At 36.0% G+C, this 17,456-nt stretch overlaps 2 protein-coding genes across 6 annotated transcripts in view; both read left to right on the top strand.

Annotated features, from left to right (window-relative positions):
- LOC132705793 (phenoloxidase-activating factor 1-like) overlaps positions 1 to 17,456 on the top strand; it is a 120,354-nt gene that overhangs the window by 99,788 nt on the left and 3,110 nt on the right. For 2 of the 4 annotated variants that reach the window (XM_060676673.1, XM_060676674.1), the window contains 6 exons: positions 5,381 to 5,626; positions 7,854 to 8,179; positions 8,696 to 8,819; positions 13,279 to 13,492; positions 14,155 to 14,367; positions 16,469 to 16,630. In XM_060676673.1, the coding sequence (XP_060532656.1) occupies positions 5,420 to 5,626; positions 7,854 to 8,179; positions 8,696 to 8,819; positions 13,279 to 13,492; positions 14,155 to 14,367; positions 16,469 to 16,630 (1,246 nt within the window). In that variant the 5' untranslated portion in view covers positions 5,381 to 5,419. Of the gene's footprint in view, positions 1 to 3,145; positions 3,510 to 3,571; positions 3,788 to 5,380; positions 5,627 to 7,853; positions 8,180 to 8,695; positions 8,820 to 13,278; positions 13,493 to 14,154; positions 14,368 to 16,468; positions 16,631 to 17,456 lie in introns of those variants that run through there. The other 2 variants (XM_060676676.1, XM_060676675.1) reach the window with 2 other exon arrangements.
- Positions 148 to 1,869, top strand: LOC132706215 (protein phosphatase inhibitor 2-like). 2 transcript variants are annotated; one of them, XM_060677411.1, is made up of 3 exons: positions 148 to 424; positions 478 to 654; positions 707 to 1,869. In XM_060677411.1, the coding sequence occupies exons 1-3, from the start codon at positions 336 to 338 to the stop codon at positions 963 to 965; spliced, it is 525 nt and encodes a 174-aa protein (XP_060533394.1). In that variant the 5' UTR covers positions 148 to 335; the 3' UTR covers positions 966 to 1,869. The 2 variants fall into 2 exon arrangements, with proteins under 2 accessions (XP_060533394.1, XP_060533395.1); XM_060677412.1 differs by having other exon boundaries at positions 150 to 424; positions 490 to 654.

The raw sequence follows: 17,456 nt of genomic DNA, 5'->3' as shown, positions 1-17,456 counted from the left end.
AAAAATGCTTAATATTACGGATTGCAAACATGATTTCGTGTTTTAATAGTCTCGCGTTGGTCCGTGAAAGTACGGTCCTTCACGTGGTCTGTGGTGAAAGGAGGAATATTGAAAGAAACTACATTGTTATTGAATATTCCCTTTTTGCGTTTTTAAAATTTCCTGTGATTTCAAAATGACATAATTATATAAAAATAATAGATCAAATATCAATTGCGCCGTCGATCTAGAAATGTAACCGGTACCTTAGCCGCAGCGAAATATTTATGCTCTGAACACTGTCATGGAATAAACTTTTGACAGCGGTTTGACTTGGGTGACACATTTGCCAAAATATGTCAGAAAATTTGCAAAAACGGCCCGTGAAGGGTATTTTAAAAAATTCCAGTAGTTTCGATAAGCAGGACTCGCAGCCTTCGGCGAAGTGAGTACTATTTAGGTCGCCGATTTTAATTCGGTGGTTGTTTTTGACCTCAGATTGAATTCCAGGAAATCGAAGGAGACGAAATGGGACGAGATGAACATAATAGCGACGCTGCATCCGCCCGGGAAGGACTACGGCCACATGAAAATCGATGAACCGAAAACCCCATATAGTTACGACGTTGATATGGACAATATCGACGGCCTAGACGCCAAAGATCTTGCGGAGAAGTAAGATAATGGCCATGATTAAAGCCCTTATACAAGTCACGTTTAATTTAAGGATCCGAATAGGTGCAGATCGGCCTCCCAAAGTTTTGGAACCGTCATTTGAAAGTTCGGAAGACGAAGAGGAGGAAGAATTGACGGAAGAGGAGAAACAACGGAGGAGGGAATTCGAATTGAAAAGAAAAAAACACTATAATGAGTTTCATGCGCTGCAGCTGGCCAAGAAATTACTCGAAGAGGAGGAGGAAGATGAAGACAATGAGGATACGAACGAAAACGGTAGCGGGAATAGATGTTCCGGCTCTTGCATATGAATTTTAAAATGTAGGTGTTGCAGTTTTTGGTTTTTACAAGGGCCACATTTAAAATATTAGATTTCGACAATGACTTTGGCATTGCTGAGATGTAATATACAAGAAAACTATTTTTGATTCGTAGATTCAGAACATATTGAAAAATTGGAGTGTCGAGTTGTTTTCCATCGTATTATTTATATTTTTTCAGCGGCCCGTTAAAAAATCAAATTTTTAAGTGGGACATGTAACGCGGAAAATTAACTCGAAATTTTCCCGACAACCTGACATTTAGACTATTACTCTTTACAATGTAAACTTTGATCATGTGTTGTTTATTTATACAGTATATTTTATTTTATTGCAGTTTAAAAGGGATATGTTTTTGATTTTTATTTTCATTAGTGGTATATTTGCTTTGTTTCATCAGGATTTGTTTCACATTTAACGAGCGGCAATGGGTTGTATTTCCACGTTAATATATATATTTGGCTGTGCATTGTTGTTCGCTTATTCAGACTTTATAAATATTTGTTGTTTCCAACTATCGTGAGGCAGCACTTTTGCTTAGCTTTTTTTCGTTTCTGTTGACTTAGATTACCTAGAAAACGTGTAAGTCGGTGAGAATTTGGAAAATTTTGATGTGCCAATGAATATTTTGTTAACTGATATAGATATAGGCAGGCACAACAAATATCAAAAAACATGATATAGGTAGGTATGTCGGTGTTTTAAACTGTAAAACTTAAACTGCTTCGAGATAAATTTAGGTTAATATTTGTTAAATGGAACTGTTTCCTAAAAGAGATAACATATTTATTTTAATTTGCTAGAGTAAGTTCATATAAGTACAATAATGAATTTAGAGAGCGGATAACATTATATTTAAAACGAATGAAATACGTGTGCATATTGAATACAATAAATTGTTTTTCTGAATATTCGTTTTGGTTAGTCGAGTTAAACGCCAGAAGCAGCTGTTGAAATACAAGAAAATCGATTCGAGTGGTTTAAAACAGAAGAAATTACTTGCTTTGCTTTGATCTTTAATTTATTTATTTATTTTTTTCTAATAGTCCAATGAATACCTTTATATTTCATTGTTTAGGATTTCCATTTAAAGAACTTTTTTTTTTGTAATGATAAACACTTAGATACAATCAAAAATCTATTAAAGCCTTGGTTGAAATACGACAAAATCAATTGTTTGATTACAAACTTTTAAAATAATCGTGTTACTTTAGTAAAATTCGATTGATTTAAAACAGAAGAGATTATATTGCTTTGCACAAATAGTGATTTACTTTTCTAATAGTCTAATAAATACTTTGATATTTCATTGATACAATAAAAAAGTACTTAAAGCATTAGTGGAAATACAAAAAAATCAATTGTTTGATTTGCCTTGATGTTTTATTTATTTATCGCACCAGTTACACAAATACTGATTTACTTAAGCCCAACAAACGACAAAATCAATTGTTTGATTACAAACTTTTAAAATAACCGTGTTTCTTTAGTAAAATTCGATTGATTTAAAACAGAAGAAATTATATTGTTTTACTTTGACATTTTATTTATTTATTAATTTATTGCACCAGTAGCACAAATACAAGTTCGCAAGTCGAGACAATTTGTAATTTTAAGTGTTATCAAGCAATAAGCAACATGAGCTTTTAGTGCATTTTTGAGAGATTCATCCAACAAAAAATATATCAAAATCGAACCATAAACAAACAAGCCTACTAATTTCGGAACACATTCTTCGGGCATCGGCAAAAATTGCCGAATTGAATACGCGTCAACCATTTACAAGTGTGCAACTAAATCCATTCCAGATTAAATCACTGTCGATGCCGATAATACAGGTATCTATGAAGCAACTACGAAAAAAAATATTGAAAATCCGATTTAACATCTCGGCGGCATTGGACAACCGACATGGCCGCTGACAGATCGTCAATATGAAATATTTTAGGTTAGCGCTTGCGGCGTACCAATTTTTACCTCTGCATTATCTAATAGTTATATACTAATATATACTGCTGCAGAATATTGATGGCGCGATGGAAATGGTTAAATGTTGTCCTGCTATAGTTACAATAAAAAAAAGAAGAATTAGTTCTGACAGGCAGAGACAATAAAATATGTTTCGTATCGCGTTGTATTATTAAGGTCGTTAAAACGTTGAGGCATCACTTCGCCCTCTTGCGTTCCGTTGAATGCAAATCGAAGCATCGGAGTCTCAAAATGACGTCATCGATTGCTTAAACTTGATTTGACGTGCTTGGCGATGGCGCGCGAGTTGACCCGACTTGACCCGTTTCGAAATGGGGATTCCTCGACTACCTGTTCCTTTTTGTTCTTCTTTGAGGCAGCAATGGAATTACCTTGAATGGCCAAATAAAAATATACCCGATCCGGTTTAGCACTAGTTGACAGTCGTTTATTTTGTAAATAATGTCGGTTTTTGGGCTGTGCACGCACTGCTTTCCGTTTTAAAGGTGGTTTGGCCGGCGGCCGTTCGAAGAATCACAATTTTAAGAAACCGCAAGATACCGCCAGGTAATTTGTTTATAAATAGTTTCGTAATTGTCTATCGACGTCCACGAAAATTTCGAACATTAGCATATTCGACGTGGTGATTTTGCATCGTATATTTCTTTCGGAGATGATTTAGTTTCGGTGTGTGTGGTGGTCGCATTTGGACAAAATTTTGAGCTACGTAACGGATAACGATGATTTTCTATTCGGAGTTTGTGTACTCGGTATATTAAAAATAGTTTAGGGTGGTACCTACGCGTGTCCGATATATCAATGGAGGTATCCGCATAATATACAGGGTGAGTTGGTATGGCTGCTATGGCAAAGTAACAATTCTTTATAGTTTCGACTGAAATAATCAGATTGGCGTTTTAACGAAACAAAATATATAAATACATAATTGTAATTATTTCAATAATAATATAAATATAAATAGACATGAAAATTATAAACGCTTACGTAATTTTGTTTTGTCGGATCTCAGAAGGGGAAAACAGAACTATATTAATAGGGTTTCGTCAAAAAATAATTCTGAAAAGCTTTGGCGGACATTTGCAACTGCAATGCTTTAGATTAGAAGATGAACGCTTCTTATTCTGTTAGATTACTTGGAAATCACTCATTTCTGATATCTAAAATAAAATATAATATTGGGGGTCCCCAATCGCCACTCTTTCTTGTTTATAAGTCGAATATTTTTAAAAAAACTTCTGAATTCCTTTTGCGTCGGTTTTTGCTGAGTCGACCTTGCTGACGTTTCGTCAATCATCTTGTTGACTTCTTCAGAGTTTGACCGAAACTGTTTTTTGCAAAAAAGTATTACAGTAGCCTGTGGAAGTTGTCACTGTGATATTGTAAATACAGACATTTTGGAAGCCTATTAGATTTATTAATGAGGACTTACAAATACCAAGTGATCTTTCAAAAAAAAAAAACACCCACAACTGCGAAAACTCATTTTATGATTTTTGAGAGCAATACTAAAGTGGATTTTCTTAAAAGCAGTGTGGAAATCTCCATAGGCAAAACTAGAGTCCAAAATTTTTATTTTATCATTTTCAGTTATCCCTTTTTTATTTCCGTTAAGGTTTCCCTATAACTATAGATGAAAATTTCTCCGTAATATTGGTTTTTATTAATCATTTACAAAAATACCTTAATCCATCGCTACGCGGAGAATATAAAATTTACATTTCAAATTTAAATAATCGATTTGATTCGCTGTTCTTTTAAAAATACGATAAGATAATAAATTTGGGTACTTTTGGTTTTTATTTGGTTTTTTATTGGTATTAAAAAATTTGAGTTAGTATGATTTATGAACAACTAATTACCTTTGTATTTTTTCGGTCCATATCTGTACTTGATTTCCATGGGAACATTACAGACAACTCCACAATTTAACAGACTTCGGTCCAAAGAGAACAAACACTGTATCTGGGGTGCCGCAGGGCTCATTATTGGGACCCTTATTATTTTTGATTTATACGGCGGATCTGGATGGTAAAAGAAAGTAAATTGGTTCACAATAAAAATTGTTTTCAAGCACATATCAATTCATCGCCTGAATATGACACGCTGAGCCGTTACATAGAACTGAAAAATTTCGATGTTCTTTTACATATAATGCTGTAATTTTGTTTCACTCCTTAGATCATGTTCTTAAATCAAAGTTTCTTGGTCCATGCAAAACTTTTACCTTTGATTTAAAAAGGCAAATCAAGTATAAATTTATAAGTTGATATGAAGTTTAAAGTACATGCATTATTATTATGGTTTTATGCTTTTACTTGAAATGCGTAGATTGTATTAAATTTACCTTATAAAAGTCCTGTTGCACAAAACTCTCCCTTTGGACGCAAGCATCTAAGAAATCAATTATGGACACTTAGGTACTTAGATACTGCTTTTTCCTCAACCTTCCGACCAGAATGAAACTGTTTTTGCTGATCGTCGCGTTTTGGATGGAAAACTTCGCGTGCCAAGAGTTAGTTTCGCCATGTCCGAGAATATTTCAATACGAGCGAAAAGCCGGCGAGAATGACAGGTGGTACGGAACTGCAACTCTGACTTCTACTTACGAACTGCTGGGCGTTTGGTTCAAAGTTTTCTTAGATAAACCCTCCATACAGTTAGGGGTAAGTTATTTACGAAATAAAAAGTTTAACATTGTTTTTATTTTGTTTAAAACTGAACCTTCCACCATTTTTAAACTATTCTCGCCGTCGATAGATATCTCAACATTTGTTTGGTTTACATAAATATTGCATTGATAACCAGTTATTGTCAAAGCCTGTTGTTTGAGTATGCATATATTTAAAACTTAAATTAATGTTAATACCAGGATGTGTAATGGGATTCCCAAAATTGAAATATTCGGATTTTGCTAGAGGATCAGACAAAAATACGGTAACTTCAAAAACAAATGTCAGACCTCTCTCGAAAACGGATTTTTTTTTGTTATAAAGAGTTTTCGTTATAAATAGTTATAGGCACTTGAAAAATAACAATAAACATTTAAGAACTACATTTAATGTTTCAAATAATCGTTTACTTTCTTTTGAATTTTTTTAGTATGCCAATACGCATCTCGTACTTTGAATTGTATTTTCACCATTTCTTCGAGAGAGGCATGTTCCCCATGATATATAAAAATTTTTTTTAGCAGCTTAACTGAATATAGGGCTTGTTGAATGGTTGGTGGTGATCCCAGATCAACTTCTTCATCTTCTTCTTCCTCTTGGTGCTCTTCCTCACCCTTTCTTGCTTGTTGTAATACGGCTTCCTCTGTCAAGTCTGCTGTTGTAGGCAAATCCTGATCTATCACCATAAAATCTTGCAAGTCCTCACTTCTAGACATAATTGTTTGAAACTGCTTTATCAACTCTCTTAGTGGCTGATCATCCTCCAAGTCTTGTTCCCATTCTGTCTAGGTAATAAGTTCTACATGACGATACACACTTTTTGCTTCGAAATTTAAGAGTTTTATCTGGCGTCATTTTGTAAAAAATACCAGTTTCGTCAGCATTAAAAACGTCGCCAGCAGGGTACTTTTCTGCTAGTTTTGGCCACGGCTTATCCAGCCAATCGTTAGTGACGTTTCTGTCGACATCACGACATAATTTATACCATGTCTCTGTTTGAACTTCCCCAACCATCCTTCCGAAGCCTTGAAATCGATAATGCCAAGCTGTTCAGCAAACTTTTCTGCTTTTTACAAAACTTCTGAAACTGATTCAGTAAAGCTCTGAAGAAGCCAACAGGATGATTGGCGAAACGTCAGCAATTTCGACTAAGCAAAAACCGACGCAGGAGGAATCCAGAAGTTTTGTAAAAAGCATTACAGTAGCATGTGGAAGTTTCTTTTGAAAAATTAAACTTTTCTGCTTTTAGTTTTACGATAGGTCCAGAGAGTGGTACATTTTTAAGACGTTGCTGAACCAGTGCAATAGTGCCTGATCCAAATCTTCAAACTTTGGCTTTCTTAATTTTTTACTAGAACTGAATGCCGCTTCAGCCTGAATGATTTTTTCTTTGCACTTCCAAATCGTGGATGCAGTCGACGGTTTAAATCCGTATTGACGACCCACATTTCTATTCTTTTCTCCCCGTGCTATTTCCCGAATTAAAGCAACTTTATCATCTAGAGATAAAATTTTTCGCTTGCTTGCCATGCTTGCCGTATTCACTAAGTCAAATTACAACTGATTGAAACAATGGTGTGCGAAAAAAAAAAATAGGACGACCAGGTTCTCGGTAATTAGATTATTAAGGTAAGGAATGGTTTCGTGGACACACTGTAAATTATCACTAGTATTTATTTGACCTCGTGTGGTGTCCGATCAGAAAATTTCGCACCAAAAATTTTTCCATTGCCAACAACGTCAATTTTTGCCTTCACCGAGTACGAGCATTCAATTCGTTCCGTGCCAGGTCCTGAACTTTCGACATTAAGAAGAAAAGAGGTGCCCAAAGAATACAGAAAACATCTTAATTTTTTTAATTGCAATGTATCAACATTAACACGTAAAAAAATAAAAAACCAGACTGTCAAAAAAATATCTTGTCATAAACTTTTATATTGTGTCGTAGAAATAACTTGCACTACTTATTCATTCACCGCGTCTCTTTATTTACTTTTTCCTTAACATCCAAGGTATTTGACAAATTCACAAAAACTTTCTTCTTCTTTTTTACGCATCCACCAAGTTGGGCAACACTGCTCGGATCATTCGCCCATTAAAACAAACGTCAAAAAATTACCGTTAAAATTTATTTGTTGCCACAAATCACCAACTGTGAACAAACACTTTTAAAAAAATGACGATAACTTTTTGTGGGTGATTCCAAGCGAGACGTTTTCAGAATTGGTTCGGTGAAGTGAGGGCGGCGGACAACAACACCGAATACTTGATCCACAACAAAAACTACAAGGTAGCACCGAATACGAATTTCACCGTCAAGTTTTACATAGTGTACGATCCTAACGAGCCGCCCCCGAAATTACTCACTTTCCGTCTCAACGCCAGAGAGCTGTGCCCGGAAAGGCCTGCGACTACGCCGGGCCCCGTCATCACTGGTCAGCTGTTCACGAACCCGACCACTTCGAATGCGATTCCGCCGCCTCCAACCACCGCCAAACCGCTCTCGATTAACCCCGCGGCACCAAATCAAAACACAGGGGTTGTTTTGTAAGTAGATGTTTGCAATTGGCACAGGTTTTGGCCAATATGGGGTGCATAGAGGTTTCATCTATTACAAACTAGATGGCACTGCATTTACGAAACAAACATTTGGTACACTTTACTCAACAATCTCCTTGAAGTATTCAACACTTTTCATTAATTAAATCAACTTTAAATAATAAACAATACAAAACAAAGTATTATTTCTAAATTACGCCGTAAATTCCACACTCATAATTTTTAACCAATCAAGACGCGTGTTTTGGCAGATCGCCATGGCAACGGATGAAATATATTGCAAATTTCTATATAAATATGCGTTGCCATGGAAATCTGTCAACAATATCAATTTTGATTGGTTAAAAACCGCTAAACTTAATTTTTCCCACCCGTTACGTTACAAAGATAATCGGCACTACGAAGTAGGTGATGTTAGATATAAGTATTGCAAAATACGCGATTAAATTGGACCGCGCGGACGGTTTTCAATGAGAAAAAAAAAATGGCGGGTCTTGATTTTAGCCAGAGGCCCGTGTTCAGACCTGAAGTGGGCGGGAATGCGGATGAAGAGTACTTCCAGTCGGACTTTAGTCAGTCCGCGCAAATAGAACAGAATGTTTTGGGCGACGCGTGCGGCACCGTCATCGTAAGTAGTTTAGTAAATTCCCAAAAGCCGTCAAAGGGTGTTTAGCTTTAGTTTAGTTAGTTTGTTGTCTAAACGTAGAATCGACGTTGAAATTTTTGAGTAACACATTCCTATATCTATCGGGATTTTTAATTTTTCCGACCAAAAAGTAGCTTCAATTAAACTTTTATTACTATGACATTGGAACACCCAGTATATTATAACAAATTCGATAAAATCTGTTCAAAATGGAAGGAAACCGGTATTCTAATGCTATTTTAATGAATACGTTTATTGCGCATAAACAGTGCATTATAGAAGAAAATTTTATGAAACTAATCCTGAATAACAACGCATGAACGACGGAAAATTTGCCAGAATTAAAAAACGCTTTAGAAACCGTTCTACAAAAAAACATTTTAAAAAAATATTAAATACTTAAAATTAAAATTGCGCACAGAAGAATGAATGGAATTTTCGCATTAGGCGTTCGAAGAGATCACCATTGCATTCACACTTTAAAATCCGTTGAAATGACTGTACGACTCTAACGTACCCCATGGGCAAAAATCTAATGGGGTGGGATCGGGCGACGTTCATGGCCACAAACGTTGAAATCAATGGTCGATAAATACCAAGAAGTTTCCCAATAATCCATTTTTCATAGAATTTCATTGAATTGGACAACCCTTATCATTGTTCTTAACCAAATTTGAGGGAAACGACACTCGCACATTATCAACAGCCACTTATTATAATTATAATTTAAAGTTATAATACACCTAGATATCTAAATTTATAAATCTGCATACTAAGCTACATTAAAAGAGACAGACGATGGCATAAAAACGAAGTTAAAGCTAGTAAAACTACACCTTAGCAGTTGTTATTATAATAACACAAAAATTAATTTTAATGTTAATTAACAATTTTTAAATTATGTTTTATTTAGCCACTTCCACAGGCGCGTTTTGATATTTCTTTTGAACACAATTCAAAATACGATTATTTTAATCAAACATTTATTAAACCAGGGTGTATTTGATGGAAGTCCATCTAATATAACTGAACGTCATAGTTTTGGTCTCTAATAGCATATGCTGATAGCTATTTATTGGTTTAGTAGCTGACCCGGCAGACTTCGTACTGCCTCAATCGGTAAATAAAAGACCTAAAGTTTTGTATAAAATAATCTTAAAACAAACAAAACAAATCCGTATTTAATATAAAACATTTTTTCTACTCCAGCCTGTAAAATACCTAATTGCACACCGATCTAGCGTGCGGGAAGCGTCACTTTACCAGGTTAGTTTCATTTCCCACGGATCCGACCCACTTCGCACATTTCCGGGAGCAATCGGATGTTTTCGGAGATTTTACCGCACGATTTGAATTTTGACGTTTGTCAATTCTGACGGTCATGTCAGTGAATGTATTCATGTCGTTTTGCAATGTACCCAAAAACTAATGGTCGTAGAAAAAGTATAGTAGTATGGTAAGTCACAAACTCGTGAGTCAAATGCCGTTAACCGCATTTGTTGCATAATATACTATTTTGAATTAGGAATGAAACAGAGTTTTCCTTTTTACAAAACTTCTGGATTCGGTTTTTGCTGAGTCGAACTTGCTGAAGTTTCGGTAATCATCCTGTTGGCTTCTTCAGAGCTTGACTGAAACTAGGCAGCTAAATGAGTGACCTAAACACCCCCTGGGATGACTGATTCCCATATGGGTTAGTTAGACCTGAGTCTGGTTCAGATTGTTAGGTTGCTTATAGATTTCTATAGGCTCTCGTATTTTTCGTCGCTCTTTCCTGTTCTTTGAGCCTAGTTGATATTTTTCATCCGGTTTGTCCAATGTATTCTTTGCCGCATATGCATGGAATGCTGTAAACTTCCGAAGATGTTGAGAGATTTTTGGACAAGTGATAAATCTGGTTTTGACGTTATATTTCTTAAGAACTTTTGATATGTGATCAATGATCTTTTGAATGTACGGAAGGGCAACAGTGACAAGTGTGGGATTGCTTCCGGTGTCATTGCTATTGGAAGGTTGTGGTTAAGTGTATTTTGTGATGGAATGCCTAATATCTTTAATGTGGAAATTATTAGACATAAGAATAGAGGTAAGATGTTTTAATTCTGGGTTCGATGACACCGGCTGAGATAGTTTTACGACTCTGTAAACAAGAGAGTTTTGGGCCGGATGGGAATCTGACAATGCATTAAGGTATCGGTCTGTATGCGTTGGTTTTCTGTAAAAGACCCAATGTTAGATCCACAGTGCACAGCTTCTATCAAAGTCTTGTATGCAATTCTTTGTCGTTGATTCAATTGCGGAACATTTGTACGAATTGTTTCCGCCAATGCCTCAATGTCGTACTGTTGTTCTCTTTGCAGCTCGTTTATATGGGAAAAAAATGCTGTTTTTAGGGTTTTCCCGACAATTATAATTTTCTCACCTTTTAAACCTTCCCTAGGCCTCCATTTCAAGACCAAGATAACATTAATGAGTTCTGCCGTTCTCGAGATAGGTTAGATTTTTGTGAAGTTTTATGATACTGATATGTCGGCATCCTTTCATAGAGGTGACTTGCTACCTTCCAATATACACGAGAAAACTTTTACATTCCAGCATCCTAGCGTCCTTAGGTATATTTTTCATTTATTGGGCAGATTTCTAAGCGTCCGAGCAACGTTGCCTGATTGATTGTGTATTAAAGTACATATAAATATTTATGATCTTCAGAACACGCTGAAAATTTATATAATGCAATAATAATTAAATAATCGAAAATAGCAATTCGCGCAACTAAATGAAAAAAGAATATATTTTTTTAAGTGATCGAGGATGGCTCGGTTGGTAAGTCGTTAGACGTGCCAACTCGACTTGCAGCAGGTTGTACGAGGTTAGCGCCAAAATTTCACGGTCTGACATAGATGCAGCTCCAGTATCACGATAAAACTTAGTAGGCTGCGAAAAAAAATTAAGTCGTCAAAGAGTTTTTTATTGACAGCATTTTAAACAAGACGTGTCCGAAAAAATGTCGCAAATAACACAATGGGGCAGGAGTCCCTTGCAGATGATTCAATTACTGGTCGACCAGTGGAGGTCATAACGGAAGATATTGTTGCGATTGAGGAAGAGGTGGAATTGAGTGATCGACGTTTAAAGGTCAAGGAAATCTCAGAAATTACTAAGCTTTCTGATACAAGTGTTCGTCGAATCCTGCATGATCATTTAGGTATGCATAAGGTTAGTGGAAGATGGGTTCCTAAAAACCTGTCGGCTATTCAAAAACAACGCCGTGTCGAGTGTGCGCGGTCGTTTTTGGAACTCTGTGGGAGGAAACCGAAGCCTGTGATAGAAACTATTGTGACGGGAGGTGAAACTATGGTTCTCTATTATGACCCTCTATCGAAAAAAGAAACAATGGAGTGGCGTCGTAAGGGTAAAGCACCTCGAAGAAAATTCAGGTCTGCCTGTCTGGCCACGATCTTTTGGGATTGTGATTGATAGATTTTAATGAAACTAATACCACTGTTAATGGTAAATATTACGCAACATTGTTACATATATTGCGAGACTGCATACGTGTAAAACGTCGAGGAAAACTGACCAGAGGCGTGCGTTTTTTGCACGATAATGCACCTGTCCATACTGCTGGTTTTGTACAAGCTGCCATTTTAGAGTGTGGGTTCCAACAGATCGATCATCCGCCCTATAGTCCAGATATGGCCCCCAGCGACTATTATTTGTTTGAATATTTGAAAGCTTTGGTAGCAAAACCAATGGACCACGGCCTACCAGCCCGAAAAATCTCTACGCAATTATATCATATAAAGAGTACGGCATTGGCAGCAGGATGTAAATATGATTTTTGTAGATTTTTAATTCTTTACCACACATTTCGAAGATAAACTTTTCTTAATGATTTAATTTTTTCATAGAAAAAACTCTTGTGTATTTTTGTTACCTTTATGTTAATTCCAAACTTACTCTACTTCATCTTAATTTGTGGTAAAAGAAATAAAATTCTCTATTTCCATCGCCTCTACATGCTCGCACTATGGAGCGCCAATCGCATTTATTCAATATGAAAAACAAAACACCTAGGCGATGCATACCCGTTACCCGACAATTTCGCGCCAGTTAATAGTGACAGTGTTGCCACGTAACAAATGCGTAAAGGACGCCTGGAAATCGACGAGCTGAAGGTAGAATATATCTTGGAAAATATACTACGTCTCGCACCTCTACCGGGTATACAGTTAAACCAACAATATACAAGAAAATTCAGTTTACTATGATCGTAGCGTCCTTCTGAAAATTTTAATTTAGACTACTTAGACCGTGTATACACCGTTTCATCCGCTCGGTTCTAGGCGGACGTTCGGAAGATAGGAAATTGTTAATTGTTAATGAGGAGAGGCAAGTGATGACCGTTTATCGCGTGCGGGACTATACCTCCCTTTTTCAGAAACAACCCAGACCGCTCATTACCCACGGACAGGAAACGGTGGGTGGCGAATTCCCTTGGCACGCTGCCCTTTACCACACTCGCGGCATCGATCTGACGTACATTTGCGGCGGGTCTTTGATCACCACGCAACACGTCATCACTGTCGCTCACTGCGTCACCAGGCGGAAAACGAACGAACCTCTGAGCCCGAACAATCTGGTCGTTTATCTAGGTAAACCTTAGTTTTCTATACAAACATATGTCGAGAAACGCCACCTGTCGGAGGGTTAGAACTATGAGTGTTGAATTTAGAATAGACTTTGGCGACTGGCGTGCTACTTTCAACTACATTTGATTTTAGGCAATTGGCTGTAAACCACTGTGTTTTCCCTCTGGGGGTCCTCTGTGTTCTATATTTCTACATGGTTAAAGAGATCATTAACATAAACGAAAAACAACGGACCAACAAGCTGTGGGACTCCAGGACATTTCGTTATAATGCAAAAAACTGCTTACTTTCTCTATCAGATAATATTACGGTGACTATTTTCATTTAGCTTCGTCCAGCGGAGCTTAACTTGTTTTGCATTCTACTGTCCGCCTTAAAGAGGCGAAGCTAAATGAAGGACATCAACGTTGTATCGGGCGACTGACGACTGGCGTTTCTAAGGGTTCTCGAATTTTTCTTTCGTAGAAGAATTAATTCCGGTTTTTGTAACTTCTCATTCTCAATTACTTCTTCTTCCTCTATTTCCAAAAGCTGGAGGTGTGGAGCACGTGGGGTCCCTAGACCACGAGTTTCGTTGGTTAAATGATATAACTTCATTTCCATAACACCCTGTATGGTATTTTAGAGTAGGCGTTTTTTTTTTATCCGGATAATCGTTATTCCAGGAAAGTACTACTTGACGGTGTGGAAACAAAATCCCGGCATACAAAATCGGCAAGTTAGTAAGGTGATCGTCTATCCCAAGTACTTCCCGCAGAATTTCACTCACGACATCGCCATTTTGAAGCTGGAAACCGCGTGCGATATCACCAACTGGGTCAGGCCGGTGTGTCTGTGGGAGGGGGCCAGCGATCTTCAGAACGTCGTCTCCAAGTTGGGTAAGGTGGTTCACGATGCAAATTGAGTGCATAAAATCCAAAAAAAAAAAATGATAATCGGTTTTGAGACCAAAGACCATGAATTGGATTCTCTCCAGTAGCCCAAGTTCGAAACCTACAAACAAAAATGTACCATTTGTTTTTTTTTCTCTTTTAATTTAATATAATAATCATATGCTTATTTAGTCGACTGTGATAATTATAAATTATAAATAAATAAAAACAAATTTGCGCGTTCTTGTATATAATTTTTTTTCTAAGATTTCGTTTACCTCTTGTTCTTTAGGCATTTATATTTATTCGAGGCTTACAAATGGAATCAATTTTTTTAGATGTGTTTTAAAGGCACTCAACCATATCAACATTATTAAATCAAAATAAAAGCAAAAATGTTTAAGGTTCTTGGGTCTATTTGTTTTCTACACTTAGTAGTTCGGTTTTGGTTTCATAAATTTACCCTGTCACATATTGCAGAAAGTGACTCTACATAATTTATATTAATTTTTTTATTTATTCTCTACTTTTTTTTTGTTATTCATTCTTGGATATAATTGTTTATTGCTTCGAGACTTACAGATCAAATAAATTTTTTGAGATGTTTTTTAAAAGCACTCAAGAATATTAACATTCTTAATTCAAAATGAAAGCATAAATGTTTAAGGTTCTTGGGCCTATTTGCCTTCTACACTTAGTTGCTATAGTTCGGTTTTGGTTTTTGAAAATATTTCTAGTTCATTGACATTTTTACGCAATATTTTCACACGATTTCCAATTTTTTGCTATTCCAGTGCTCTTCTCGCATCCCGAAAGACCATATTGTAAATGTCACTGCACTAATACATAATTTAAGTGGAGTATATTTAAAAAAATTTCTTCATTCACCGCAAGTGACATCTGTTTAAACCAGCTCAAGTATTTACTGCAGTCATTTTCGACTTTGATTTTAAGATTATCCCAAGAATTATCTTCGTATAGGTAAACTTGGCCCCCGACGTGTTTACTTGGTACAAATTATGTAGGTAAAGAATGAATACTATATATATTATTAAATTTCGTTTTCTGTGTTTCTTTGCGTAAGATAATTTTTAAACAGGTATTCCAGAATCCTCCAAAACCTCCAACATCAGTTTAATAACTAAACGAAATAGCGCAGGCTTTTTCCTTTTCACTATTGGGTGACTATAATTCTATAATTCTAAATAATAAGATTTTGTCGTGGCCTAAAGGTGTAGGCGTCCGATTAGAAATCAAATTCTTTCTATCAGCTTTGGTTCAAAACCTCCCAGCTTAAATCAGCTACTGGTTTGCTCAAAAATAGACGTTTTAGAACCAAATGGGTGCATAAAATCTTGGAACAGTGATGATCCTATTATTATAGCTACGCTGTACTAGGCACGTCATCCAACCTATTGTTAGAAATCAAATTCGCTCGCACAGAGAACGGAAGATTTTTTCCACAATGGAAATTGAGTGAACAAATCCCAAAAATGGGATGCCTCCACTACCACATTTCAAATTTCAAATGAATTTAGTCTTGGTCTTCAGGTTTAGACGTCTAACTACGAATCAGTTTCTCTCCAGGCAAACGTTTAAAAACGACTATCGTTTTATTAAAAAAAATTATATATATATATATATATATATATATATATATATATATATATATATATATATATATATATATATATAATGATTTTGTCCACTTTGCAAATCGAGTATAACTATACTATATTTGGCACACTAAATATTTCCACTTTTAAATAGTCTTTGTCCAAGGGTTAATGAATCTCTCTAGCAGATTAGTGCATTCTGTCACTTGTGACCTTTTTATTCCTTGACCTCAGTTCTTTCTTGGTCGTACTCTCTTCTTCCCATTTCAGTTCTTTTCGCTCCATGTCCTCTATGGTTGTCTTTTCTATTCCTGTTATTTATCTTACGTGGTCATTTGTTTTATGTTTTGGTTAGTTGATTGTTCATATTTCTGAGCTATATATAATCTTTGTGCAACTTTGTTAGCTAGGTTTGACATATCGTCCAAAATATTCCCAATTTTATATAGATTTCAGTCAAGTTGAATGTATAAATATTTCGCATTTCTTAGGCACCGTGGTCGGTTGGGGTTACGACGAAAAGGGCAAAGTGTCGGAAGAGCTGACCAAAGCTCACATGCCCATCGTCTCGCAGCTCACGTGCGTGTATTCGCTACCCGATTTCTACTCCAGGTTCACCTCGGTGTATACGTTCTGCGCAGGCTTTAAAAATGGTAAGTCGATTTATTTAATGCCGAATGGGAGCTTAGATTTTTACCAATTAATCTCCATTAATTCATAACACTGAAAATGAAACGATGGAATCAAAAATTACTTACTTAATTTAATAATTACACGCTCGTCGTGAATTTTAAATTTGGTATTTTATTACAGAAAGCTAAAACGGGAACGGTTGTAAAGTTGGGATAGTTTAGATTATTTTTTGTTTGTTTTTCTGACTTGGACCGTCGACACCGCCCCGAGCAGATCGATGTCGATCACTTGCGTCGCCGCCAGAGGGCGTTTTGCGACGTCACTATAAATAAAATAAAAACAAAAACTCGAAAACTTTCTTTTAGCAAAATATGCATAAATTTACTGTTAAAATACAAGAATTATATTTAAAATGTTGATTTGAACTCACTTGTCCAAATTTAATTTTCTTTAAATTCCAAGTAACAAAAGTGATTTTAACTGCTATTACTACTTTTATTTCATTTATTACATTTTATAAAACTTCTGGATTCTTCCGGCGTCGGTTTTTGTTGAGTCGAACTAACGTTTCGCCCATCATACTGTTGGCTTCTTACGTTACGTTGTAGAGACCATAATGTCGTTCCCAATTTTCTTAAAATATTCCATCATGTCAAAACCTCGTCCGCTTATAAAATTCTTCGAAAATCTAGTTTCGCTTTACTTTGACAAAGAATTCATCGTACCCGTAAGGAAATAGACCAAATCGATAAGACCCTTCTGTCTGTACACCTTAAAATTGCTTCCATCTTGTCTCCATCCGAGTTCGATACCCTTTGAAATAAAATTCATGACAAAGCTTTAAAT

Source organism: Cylas formicarius, unplaced genomic scaffold, assembly GCF_029955315.1.
Source record: "Cylas formicarius isolate icCylForm1 unplaced genomic scaffold, icCylForm1.1 PGA_scaffold_8__14_contigs__length_24414737, whole genome shotgun sequence".
In the NCBI taxonomy this organism is placed as follows: Eukaryota; Metazoa; Arthropoda; class Insecta; order Coleoptera; family Brentidae; genus Cylas; species Cylas formicarius.
The sequence above is the reverse complement of the archived record's forward strand: the minus strand, read 5'-3'. Positions and strand labels throughout refer to the sequence as shown.

Coding starts and splice junctions, on each gene's coding strand:
- LOC132706215 (XM_060677411.1), top strand. CDS start 336: ATGTCAGAAAATTTGCAAAAACGGCCCGTGAAGGGTATTTTAAAAAAT. Junction 425..477: donor GACTCGCAGCCTTCGGCGAA/GTGAGTACTATT, acceptor TTTTGACCTCAG/ATTGAATTCCAGGAAATCGA. Junction 655..706: donor GCCAAAGATCTTGCGGAGAA/GTAAGATAATGG, acceptor GTTTAATTTAAG/GATCCGAATAGGTGCAGATC.